This window comes from Microplitis demolitor, chromosome 9 (assembly GCF_026212275.2).
Source record: "Microplitis demolitor isolate Queensland-Clemson2020A chromosome 9, iyMicDemo2.1a, whole genome shotgun sequence".
Classification (NCBI taxonomy): Eukaryota; Metazoa; Arthropoda; class Insecta; order Hymenoptera; family Braconidae; genus Microplitis; species Microplitis demolitor.
In genome coordinates, this window is record NC_068553.1 from 1,879,452 (window position 1) to 1,892,343 (window position 12,892).

General features: G+C 28.1%; 2 protein-coding genes and 1 long non-coding RNA gene across 4 annotated transcripts in view; 1 reads left to right on the plus strand and 2 right to left on the minus strand.

The window, feature by feature from the left end:
- Positions 1 to 148: 148 nt before the first annotated feature.
- LOC103577225 (insulin-like growth factor-binding protein-related protein 1) lies at positions 149 to 4,082 on the minus strand. The gene is made up of 4 exons (XM_008557790.2): positions 3,826 to 4,082; positions 3,564 to 3,762; positions 956 to 1,253; positions 149 to 318 (listed from the first exon to the last, which is right to left on the minus strand). Exons 1-4 carry the CDS (start codon positions 3,948 to 3,950, stop codon positions 149 to 151), a joined length of 792 nt encoding a protein of 263 aa, XP_008556012.1. The 5' UTR covers positions 3,951 to 4,082.
- Positions 4,083 to 5,816: 1,734 nt separating this feature from the next.
- LOC106693642 (uncharacterized) lies at positions 5,817 to 6,969 on the minus strand. Its single transcript, XR_008404235.1, has 3 exons — positions 6,810 to 6,969; positions 5,974 to 6,064; positions 5,817 to 5,906 (listed from the first exon to the last, which is right to left on the minus strand). It is a non-coding gene; the product is annotated as an uncharacterized LOC106693642 (long non-coding RNA).
- Positions 6,970 to 10,251: 3,282 nt separating this feature from the next.
- LOC103580785 (LIM domain-binding protein 2) overlaps positions 10,252 to 12,892 on the plus strand; it is a 38,268-nt gene continuing 35,627 nt past the window's right edge. For both annotated transcript variants that reach the window (XM_053741761.1, XM_053741762.1), the window contains exon 1: positions 10,252 to 12,280. In XM_053741761.1, the coding sequence (XP_053597736.1) occupies positions 12,253 to 12,280 (28 nt within the window). In that variant the 5' untranslated portion in view covers positions 10,252 to 12,252. The remainder of the gene's footprint in view (positions 12,281 to 12,892) is intronic.

Below are 12,892 nucleotides of genomic sequence, written 5' to 3' on the forward strand. Positions count from 1 at the left end.
AAAACATTTATTTATATAATTAGTTGTTAATTGTCAAATATAGGATATTAAATAATTCATTAGTTGATTTTTTTTTTAGTGATAATTTATTACTTCTAGTTCATAATAAGGGTGTTATTTTTTTTTTATTTTTTTTTTTTTTTTTTTTTTATAAAATTGAAACAATTGATTCAGTACTTGCATCACCAAGAGTATTGTTAGCAATACATTGATAGGTACCAATATGCTGTTTTGTTATTTTACCGACTTGTAACCAAGAAGTTCTCATAAATAATTCTGATTCTTCACGAGTATTTACCGTGCTGTCATATTCGGCATCTAAAAAAAAATTAATTTTTATATTTTTCTTTTTATTACTCATGAATTTTTTTTGGTATCCCAAATTTTGAATTTTAAATTTTAAAAGCCGCGAAAATTTTCCCGCGAAAAAAATTCAAACCGCGGTTTCATATTTTTATCTTTCGACTATAAAAAATGGGTTAAATATCAAAGATAGAAAAAATTGATAAGGAACTTTTTCATTGGAAATTTAAAGGGCTACAAAAAAGGTCCTTATCAATTTTTCATTATCTTTTATATTTTAGTAGATATTTAATCTCAAAGTGTAAGTACACCAGCAGTAGTTTTCATTTTCCCGCAATTTCTACTTAACTTATCATTACTGAATATCTCATTAATTATCAGAGTTACAAAAAAAATGTTCAATACTTTTTTATAGGAAATTTAATTCTCTACAAAAAAGTATTTATTAATTTTTTCGATATTTTTGATATTTAACGAGATATCGTCATTTAAACTCGACAAAAAAAAATTTGAAAATTTCAAACTTTAAAAATTAAATTTTTGGTAATTTCACATGAGTAATTAAAAACAAAAAATTGTAAGCAATTGATACATAATTTCCACACACTGTAACTTATAAACTGAGCTTAAAAAAATAATAATAAATAATTACTTGGTAATTTAATGACACGACCGTCCGCTGAATGAAATTCCCAAAAAATATCGGGAATTGGAAATCCTTTAGCTTCGCAATTTATAGCAAGCCGTTGTCCATAACTAATAAATATATTTTCCAAAGGAGATAAAATCCAAGGACGACTTAAACATGGCCCAAGATGTTTTAATTTCAATGATTTATTTTTTAGTCTTATTGCCTCTTCGTGCAAAGCACAAGGTGTTACATACGTTATATTGTTACTGCCGCATGCTGGGCTCTGTTCCATACATACGCAAATTGCTTCCGGATTGTCCTTTTTAAAAAAAAACATCAAGTTATTATTATAATTGATACGAATTAATTAATTTTACTTGGGATTTTTTTTATTTTTGAGACCAGGTCACTTTAAACACTCATATCTTATTAAATATCAGAAATATGAGAAAATTTGTAAGGAGCTTTTTTGTAGAACGTCAAATTTCCTACGAAAAAGCTTCTGTGACTTTTTTTTTAAAACCAATATTTCGAGCTCTGGAACCGGAAGATGGGAATATTTTTGATATTTTTAGAAATAAAAGCTAAATTTTGGCTCAGAAATTAATTTGAGCTAAGAGATGAAAATTTTTAGTTATAGTGGGAGAATTGACGAAAATTTTGAGCCCAAGACGAAGATTCTAGAGTAATTAGAACGGAAGTTATGAATTTTTTAAATTTAAATTTAAATTTAATTTTTCAAATTCGCGAATTTTCGCGGTTTTTTTAATTTTTTTCTCTAGAATTGTAAATAATTTTGTCATAAAATAAAATATAGACCAAATAAATTGTCATTACTTTCTTTATATATTAAATATTATGACAATTTATACAGCAGGAATAAAAAATAAATTTTATTGTATGATTACATCGTATTTAACATGATAACTCTGTAATTCACATTACTCTATGATGCTTACAAGTGACAATTTATTTAAATTAAAGGTCACTGACACTTTCATACTCAGCTATATAATAGCAGAGATAAAGTAAGTAAGAAAAATTTTTTTTTGTTATTTAGTATGTTTATTTATTATATTTATAGTTGAATAACGATTTTACAGATGTAAAATACGATTGACAATTTCTCTTATGAGAAATTGATAACGAATGTTCAGGTATGGACGTTTCTGAATATTTGGCAACGATAGGTATATTTATATTTGAATATTTGGAAATCATGGATATGGTCATGTCTGAATATTTGGCAGCCATGCGCATGATGAATTTAGAACATTTACTGACCATTGACATGATTAGTCAGATATGATTATTTCAGAATATTTGGCAGTCATGAACATGAGTATGACTGAATATTTGGTAGTTATGAGAATGCTTATTTCTGAATATTTGGCAATGATGGGTATATTTATATTTGAATATTTGGAAATCATGGATATGGTCATGTCTGAATATTTGGCAGCCATGGGCATGATCATTTTTGAACATTTACTGACCATTGACATGATTAGTCAGGCATGATTATTTCAGAATATTTGGCAGTCATGAACATGAGTATGACTCAATATTTGGCAGTTATGAGCATGCCTATTTCTGAAGATTTGGCAGCCATTATCATGGCAATGTCTGAATATTGGGCAAGAATAATCATTACCATGACTGGATATTTTGAAGTGATGAGCATGCTCATGTCTGAAGATTTGGTAGACATTAACGTGATAATGACTGAATATTAGGCACTTATGAGAATGACCATGACTGAATATTTGACAGTTATAAACATGCTTATATTTAAATATTGGACAACTGTGAGCATTAGCATAGCTGAATATTTGGCAGTTATGAGCATGCTCATGACTGAAGATTTGGCAGCCTTTAACATGGTAATGTCTGAATATGTGGCAGTTATAAGCATGCTCGTGACTGCAAATTTGGTAAGAATGACCATTATTGGCTGAATATTTGGCAGTTATGTGCATGATCATGACTGAAGATTTGGCAGCCATTAAGATTGTAATGTCTGAATATTGAACAGTTGTGAACATGCTCATTTCTAAATATTGGACAAGAATGAACATTATCATGCCTAAATTTTGGCAGTTATGAGTATAATCATGTCTGAAAATTTGGCAGTCATGGGTATGGACATGACTGAAAGTTTGGCATTCTTTAAAATAGCCATATCTAAATATTAGGCAGTTATAAAAATGTTCATGTCTGAAAATTTGGCAGATATAAGCCTGATCATATCTGAATGTTTGGAAACTATGACCTTTGCGAGAAATTGGGCGGGTACAAGCATGATCCTGGGATGTATAGAAAACATAAACTACGTTATGTTTTAATATTTGTCAGCCATAAGCAAAATCATGCCTGAAAATTCACCGGGCATGATCTAGATAATGTCTGAATATTTGGCAACCATAAGCATGACTACGAGACTAACACATGAGCATGGTCATCTATGCCGATTTTTTTCAGATAGTCTTCATTTATTTTCTTTCCTAAAAAACCACAAGTAATATTTTTTCCCTCAATAAAAATTTCAAAATTTCCATTCTACTAGAGCCAATTTTCAAGCCATCCTTTACAAAAAAAAAATTGTTTTTATTTAAAAATAAAAAATTACCTCGTCAAGTAGGTCATCTCTCAATAAACAGCGATAATTATTACTACAAAAGCCTTCATTGCGATTAATTAGCGGTAGTTTAGCGATACTTGAATTCCAACATGTCTCACCTTCAAGTTTCGCGCATTTTCCTTCGTTGCAACAATTACACGGGTCCTTAACAGATCCCAGTAAACATTTTCCCGAATTTTCCGGGCAACTAAAAAAATTAATTTTTCCGATTAAAAATTTTTTTTTTTTTCAAATTTTTAAAAAATATTACCGGTAATAAGCACACTCTCCACATCCTTCGATACTATTTTTATTAATTATTTTTTTCTGTGACTCAATATCATTTATATTTATAAAGACAACCCACAATATAAAGACTGCAATCACTGGATTCATTTTAGCGACTAAAGGAATAAAATACTCGGCCTACTGGCTATCAACAGCAAGATGAAGAACAAGAACAAGAAGAAGACGAAGAATATTATTGTTGGTTAGAAAAAAAATATTTAATTTATTGCGTCATCTAAATTGTACTCATAGGTCTTGACTGTAAATTTAAATTCATATATATACATATTTTTTTTTTTTTTGTATAAAAAAATAATTACCATCAAATCCATTGTACTAATTATTTCATGGTCATCTAAAATATTCGAAAAATTTGATGATTTAATAGACAAATTTTCCAAATCATCGGATTTTTTAAAAATTTTATTTATGATAATTATCGAGTCTGTTGAAATTTTTCTTATAAATTTAACGATAACGTAATCAAACTCAGGCTCGCAGTCACCTGTAATTTGTTATTTTAATTGGAAATTTATTATTTCAATGATTTATATTTTTTTAAAAAATTCATACTAAAATTTAACATTGAAAATCACAATTTCTTTGTTTCCGTTTAAATTTCGCGCGATTTATTGTGTTGAGCAGCTTGATAGGTCGCTTGGAATGCTCGACGTCTATAAAAGTCCAGTCGTCGAGACTGTTTTTTTCCAGAAAATTGTCATCAGAAGATTCCTGAGTTTTTTCGTCTTTGGAAATTTTTTCATCATTTTTCAAATTTTCAATTTTTTCAACTTTTCCGGAGCATTTCGTGACCACCGAATCTTTTTTCTGATATTTCGGACATTTTTTAGCTTCAACTGGACGACATTTTGCTAAACAACGCTCTCCACAACGTTCAGGACACGAATTACCATCAGTTAGATGTTCCTTGCTGTTTTCTACCTTATCGGAAGCGTCGATATCGGCAGGAGCTTCTTTACCGACGATGTTGATAACGTCAATCGCTTCCTTGCCGATGGCAACTGGCGCCTCTACCTTATCACCCCCATGGATACTGAAAATTTCCTGGTGATCATCAACTTCTTTCTTAACTTCAACACTGCCGTGATAAGAAACTTTTTTGCAGCTAACTTCAGGTTTTTCTTCTTCAAAATCTATTTTACCGACACTCCGATCGATCTTAATGACCTCTACTTTACCAACCGGTTCTTCTATACCGACAGGATCAACAGAAATTTCTTGTATTTGATCGACCGGGTCAGTAGCGACATGGTCAGGTTCGATTTTGACTTCGACGACGTGCTCACCTGCTTCTGAATCTGCTTTATCGATAACTTGATTCATTTTACCGACAGTGCAAGCTTTTTTATCGACCCAGCAAGCTTTATGTTTGATTACCCGGCATTTAGAAACAGTACAGGGATCACAAGGTTCGGGCAATGGCGGTTGGCATTTTGTGCAACGACATTTCGGTCCTGGGGGAAGACGAGGCGTGGGACGGCACATTTTTGCGTAAGAACATCTGGATTTTATTGGCGGGAATCTGCGCTCGCTTGGAGGACACAGACATTCTGGTGATGAAGGACATGCGCAAGTGCATTCGAGATTTGCGCGTGCGTCGATTTTAACTGGTGGTGGGCAATTGCAAGGACGTGGCATTGGCTGGCATAGGCAGCCTTCTTGTATGCAAACACGGGGGCTGAATTTTCTTTCAGTTTTTACCGACCGTTGGTAGGATTGCTCTGATGGTAACTTTTCATATCCACTTGTGGGAGGCTTATCATAATCATCATGATCATCATGGTCATGATGAATGAGAGTGTCATGGTATTTTTTGTGTTCATGATGATCGTGGGTAACATGGTCGGTATGATAGTTATGTTGAATATGGGTAACATGGTCAGTATGGCAGTCATGATGACCATTGGTTACATGGTCAGTATGACAGTTACGTTGGTCATGGATAGTGTGACCATTTTTATGGTTACGTTTGTTATAATTATTATGACTTCCGCTGTGACAACAGGAAGAATTTGTTTCTAATTCATGGCATGGGACATTTATCTACAAAATTAAGTATTTCTTTAGTATGGCATGGAGTAGAAAGAAAAAAATTTGAGGAGATATTTACCGAGTGAGCTGGAGAATCTGCCGGTAATGAAGAGTGATTTGTAGGTAAGGTAGATTTTTGGGTTGGTATTGGATGTTTATAAAGTGCATTACTAAAAAAAAATTTTTTTTTTCAGTTTGAAGGTAGTAGAATTAAAATAATAAATCGATGGATCGATTTATGAAATCGATGTATAAAGTTATTTAAAAAAAATAAACTTAGTATTTAAAACCGATAAATCGATTTAAAAAAATGATAAATCGATTTAAAAAATCAGTGTATCGATTTTCAAAATCGATGTTTTTATTTATCAAAATAAGAAATGGGAACATCGATTTAATGTATCGATTTATCATAAAATCACTTAATGTTTAAAATCGATATATCGAATTATGAATTCGATGAATCGATTTGTTTAAAAAATCACTTAATATTTAAAATCGATGTATCGATTTATAAAATCGATGAATCGATTTATAAAATCGATGAATCGATTTATAAAATCGATATATCGATTCATAACATCGACATATCAATTTATAAAATCGATATCTCGATTCATAAAATCGATATGTCGATTTAAAAAATCGATATATCGATTCATAACACCGATATATTAATTCCTAAAATCGATATATTAATTCCTAAAATCGATATATCGATTCCTAAAATCGATATGTCGATTCATATAATCGATATGTCGATTCAGAAAATTGATGGATCGATTTAAATAAAAAATTGATATATCGATCGGTTGAATCGATATATTAATTTACTAAATTATTTTATCAATATATCGAATCAAAGATTAAAATTACCAATAACCAAAAAAAATTATTAGCAATAATAAAACATACGATTTTCTCGATTGATCAAATCGATAGCAATTAGTACGTGCATGATCACTCCACTGTCTTCTTAACTCAACAAAATTATTAAACCATTGATTATTAGGTCTCGGTGGTGTGATCGAATTCCAAGCCTCTTCTTCAGCGCACTGACAAAGACCAGGACATGCTCCCGTGGCCGCGCTGCCAAATGGCCGATACCCGCAGCAATTTAATGACGTAGTCAGACACACAGTATTTTCCTGACACAAACATGAACCTAAATCACTGTCTGAATCCTCCCCACAATTTTCTTCTTCTTCCTCTTCCTCCCCCTCCTCCTCATCATCATTATTCGAATCTTGTCAACAAATTTATTTATAATATTACCTTTTTTTAAATTCCCATCATTTCTATTTTATTGACTAACTTACCTGATGATTGGTCATTATCATTAGATCCTGACATAATTTAATCAGTACTTATAATTTAACATTTGTGAGGTTAAAACACTAAATCATTATTTTGACATCCCAATTAAATTAATTAAAAAATTATATATTTTTTTTTCATTACGTCGGTAATTTTTTTATATTATTCCATTTATCTGCAGTTGGACAATAATTTGATGTCAATTGTCACCAACAGATGGCGAGATGTAATTTCCGTAAATTTTACAGAAATCTAACTTTGGTAGTCAAAATGATGGTAAGTTTACGCAAATTTACTGCTACAATCTGATGTCGAGTTGAATGACATCATTTCGCTGTAAATTTTTAATGAATATTTTTCTTTTCTTTCGTCGCGAGTTATTTGCTTCGTTGACTTGACAGCAAATTGATGACATGAGTTGAATAAGTTGATGGCAGAAATTTGTCATCAAATTGAAGACTACTGGTTATTTTAACAATTGACTTCTAATTGTCCATGATTTTTTAAGAACGAAAAGTATCTCGATAGAAAGTCAATTTATTGGCATCAACTTGACAGCAGTTCCATACTTTGTAATTGTTAACTACTATTTGTCTTAAATTCAAATAGTTGACGTCAACTTGTCACGTATTTTACGTCAAGTTGACATCAAATTCCAGCTGCAAGTTTACATCAATTTGATGCTCATGAAGAAAACTGGAAAACCAATAGGTGATAGTTGGAAATGATCATCCCGTTGTTACTAGAGGATGGTAATTTTTTTACTTATTATCATATGATGATAAAATGTATTAATACTTACTATATATACATATATATTACCTTGTATATTTTTTCTTTATTACAAATCAGTTACAGGCCACTAATTACTAACATGTCATAATAATTACGATAATAATTTTTTACATTGTTATCAGTAACACGAGAATATAAATGTGTTATACTTAATATATGTACATATATAAATATATTTTTATTTTATTAATATTAATTAACAGAAAAAAAATTACATAAAAATGGCGTCTTTGAAAATCTATAGAATGGATACCATGTCCACGTGACCGCCATTTTTTTTTCTATAAAAAATAATTAGCAGAAATTATTTTTTATTTAAATATATATATATATATATATATATATATATATATATATATATATATATATCATAAATTCTAGATATAAAAATTTAAAAAATAGAAAATTTTTGTAAAAATTTAAAAAATAAAAATAAGAAAAAATAATTTTTGAAATTAAAGAAAAATCCAAAATATGTAATAAAATTTTTTTTTTTCAAAATTTTTAAAATTAAAAAAAAAAAAAATAATTTTATTTTACTCAGCTCCAAAATTTATACATATGTTTATATTTATTTATATACATCTAAAAAAAATAATAATATTCCTTAAAAATTTTTCCCTCGTTTTGAAAAAATACTAATTTTGAAAAAAAAAAAAACAATATTTCTAATATTCAATAAATATATGAAAAAAAAATTCTCAAAATAAATCAAAAATTTAAATAAATCCCAGAAATTAAATGAAAAATTTTTAATGTAGTAAAAAAATTTTAAAAATCGAATTACAAAAAAAAAAAAAAAATTTCACCACAGATTCAAAACTTTTTTTTTCTTATTTTTTTATTCTGAAGTTAACGGACAATAAGCAATGTTCGGATTTTACAAATAAATTACAAAAAAAAAAAAAGAAAAAAAATGCACATGTAAAAAATTTTAAAAACTACATGTGCATTTTTTCAAAATATTTTTTTTTCCAAGTTTATCATTTTTAAAAAAAAATCCAAAAATTATTTGACGTTAGATAAGTTTATCATGTTAACAGAAAATTTAAAACTTTCTTATTTTTTTTTTTTTTTTTCAACAAATTAACTAAAAAAAAAAAATGCACCTCTAGAAAATTAAAAAAACTAAAAGTGCATTTTTTCAAATTTTTTTTTTTTTCAAATTTATCATCTTTAAAATAAAATCCAAAAATTATTTGACGTCAGCGAAATTTGTCATGTTAGCAAAAAATTTGAAACTTTTTTTTTTTTCAACAAATTAATTACAAAAAAAAAAAAAAAAAAAAATGCACCTTCAGAAAATAAAAAAAACTACAAGTGCCTTTTTTCAAAAATTTTTTTTTTTTTCAAATTTATCATCTTTAAAATAAAATTCAAAATTTATTTGACGTCAGCTAAGTTTATCATGTTAACAAAAAATTTAAAACTTTCTTCTTTTTTTCAACAAATTAATTACAAAAAAAAAAAAAAAAATTGCACTTTCAGAAAATAAAAAAAACTACAAGTGCATTTTTTCAAAATTTTTTTTTTTCAAATTTATCATCTTTAAAATAAAATCCAAAAATTATTTGACGTCAGCTAAGTTTATCATGTTAACAAAAAATTTAAAACTTTCTTCTTTTTTTCAACAAATTAATTACGAAAAAAAAAAAAATTGCACTTTCAGAAAATAAAAAAAACTACAAGTGCATTTTTTCAAAATTTTTTTTTTCAAATTTATCATCTTTAAAATAAAATCCAAAAATTATTTGACGTCAGCGAAATTTGTCATGTTAACAGAAAATTTAAAACTTTCTTTTTTTTTTCAACAAATTAATTACAAAAAAAAAAAAAAAAAAATGCACCTTCAGAAAATAAAAAAAACTACAAGTGCATTTTTTCAAATTATTTTTTTTTTCAAATCTATCATTTAAAAAAAAAAATCCAAGAATTAATCGTCGGCTCCAGTATCATAAATTTTAAATAATTAAAAAAAAAAATACGTTATATATAATCACCTAACATACATACATATATATTCATACATATATCTAAAAAAAAAGTGATATATTTTTGTAAAATTTACCACATACCTAAAAGTTACGAAACTATAGCACCTGAACAAATATACTAAAATATATCAAAAAAAAAATCTTGATTCACGTAGTATTGTTAAGTATAGTACGTAACAGTACAGTAAGCTTATATTTATCTTTATCTAAACCATTTCGTCTCTCTCGAACTCACACTCGTCAGTCCCGATCGTACAAACGTGATCCGTTGGCGAGTACAACCTCGAAGCGTTCGTGTTTCGTGTGTTGTGACTCCTAAGATCTGTTATAATTTTTCTCTCAATTACAATACGCGACTAAAAAACGTAACCAATAAATATATAACTATTTTTTTTATTTATTTATTTTTTTTACTGAAAAATATATCGAGCACTGACGGGAGTGGAGAAAAAAAAAAAGTAAATAAAATATGTGAGTTTTAAATTTCGTTAGAAAAAAAAAATTTTTTTACTCAACATTTTTTTTTTTATGTTTTAAAACCATTTTACTGTAGAGTTTACGGGTGTGTGTTGTCTGTGTGCGTGTGTGCGCTTTAATATGCCGGGGATTGTGCGACGTAAATGCAATTACAACTTGACGCTTGCTGATAAATTTATCATTTTTATTAATTAAATAATATACATACATTTATTTAAATATATATACATATACATATATATGTATGTTTGAAAAATATTTTTTTTTTTTTTTAATTTTATTAGACTTGACAAAACTCCATTTTTTTTATTTGGAGAATTTTTGGGGAAAAAAAAAATTTTTCGAAATTTTTATTGTAAAAATAGACTCGCGTACGGCGTTATGGTGATTTTTTTTTTCTATGGGGTTATTTGAAATTTTGGCGGTGATTATTTGAATTTTAAATTATTTATTGTAATTGGTGAAGATTTTAAAAGTGAGGTTAGAATTGACTGCCGGTTAAAGTGGATCATAACCTAGTAATTTTATAAATTTGTGATTTAGTGATTTTTTAAACGAAAAATTGTGTGGTGATGTGTCGGCGATTAATTTTTTAAAAAAGTTACTAGATTTTTAAAAAAATCACTAGAAGTTACTAGATTTTTATCCACCAGAGGACGCCCCGACAAAAAAGTTACTAGATGTGACACTGAAAAGTTACTAAATTTATCACAGAAAAGTTACTAGAGTTGCCGGCAAAATTACTAGACTTAACACGGAAAAGTTACTAGATTTAACAGGGAAAAGTTGCTAAAGGTGGTATTGAAAAGTAACCAGAAGTTACTAGGTTTACACTAGGGGGCGCCTCTGGTAGAAAACTGACTACACGACACGCATAAAACCTCACTAGGTCCAACACAAAAAAAGTTACTAAAAACGAAAAGTAACTAGACTTAACCTCGAAAACTAACTAGACTACTACCACCTTACTAGATTTAACATCGAAAAGTAACTAGGACGAATACTAAAACCTTACTAGATTCTATGTCGGAAAGTTACTAGAGTTACCAATATAAAGTTACTAGATGTGTGTTCAGTGAAGTTCAGAAATATGAAAAAAGTTACTAGCTTTTTTCACGAAAACCGACTACTTATTTGTCACTAGAGAAGTACCAGGAAGATACTATTAGACTTAGATATAATTTTTTAAAGAAAAAGTTACTGGTATTTTTTACTAGAAAGTAATCGGGCTCTTCGAAAAAGTTACTAGATTTTGATTAAGAGTTCTTAGAATTCTGATTTAAAATTTGCGATTTCTAGATTAATTTTAAAAAGTTTCTTGATAGTAACTAGACTTATTATTGTCAAAAGATTTGGTAAAATTATTAGACGAAGAAAAATATCTAGAGAAATTTAACTTAAAAAACTGTAATTGAAAATATGGAAATTACTAGATATTGTAAAAAGTAACTAGATAAGAAAGTTACTCGATTTTGTAAACGACTTTTATATTTATTGAGGAATTGATTGATTATAAGTTTGTAAATGTGGTAATAGGTTACTAGATTTTTTACTTCTCCAAAAAATTACTAGTTTTTGATAATATATATAGAAGACATTATAAATACTAGGGAATTTGAAAAAGTGAGTGATTTATAAATGGAAAAAAGTAACTAGGCCAAGGAAAAATAAACAATAGTGACATCTAGTATTCAAAGCCAAAAAATAGAAATAATAATTAGTACCAGGTGTGATAAAAAAATCCCTAGAGTAATGGATTGACATCGTTCTAACCAATGATGAAGGCAAATGGTACCAATAATGGTAATTTTATTTTGTTACTAGACATAATTCCCTATAAATTTGTGGAAAAGTTTTAATCGTTTTCTGTTAGAAAAATTTCTAGAACTTTTTCGAGATCAAAATTACTGAGAATATTATCTAGAATCACTACAAAGTTTCACCTGATAATTCCCTAGAAAGTTTCTAGTGATATTTTTTTTTTACATTTCTAGAAAAAGTTCCAGTGATTTTCAGTTAAAAAAATCCCTATAGATTGTTCGAACTCATAGTTACCAAGAATATTATCTAGAGTTCCTGGAAAAATTAATCCTAGAATTCTCTAGAAAATTTCTAGTGTCATTTTTGAACTTTTTCTAAAAAAAGTTCCAGTGATTTTCTTTTAAATAAGTTTCTAGAAATTTTTTTAGCTCAAAATTACCGAAGATATTATATAGAACTCTTAGAAAGTTTAGTCTAAAAATTCTCTAGAAGAATTATAACCAAGTGTAATCAATTTCTAGAAAAATATTCAATGGGTTTGTTATAAAAATTTCTAGACATTTTCCGAGCTCCGGATTGCCGAAAATATATTCTAGAATAACTAGAAAGTTTATCCTGAAAATCCCCTAGAAAATTTCTAGATATACTTTAATC

Bases quoted from the DNA above. Each gene is read 5' to 3' on its own strand.
- LOC103577225 (XM_008557790.2), bottom strand. From the start codon at position 3,950: ATGAATCCAGTGATTGCAGTCTTTATATTGTGGGTTGTCTTTATAAAT. The intron at 1,254-3,563 runs GTAATTTTTTAT...TTTTTTAAAAAG, and splicing joins GAGATGACCTACTTGACGAG to GACAATCCGGAAGCAATTTG. The intron at 319-955 runs GTAATTATTTAT...ATTTTTTTTTAG, and splicing joins TCGTGTCATTAAATTACCAA to ATGCCGAATATGACAGCACG.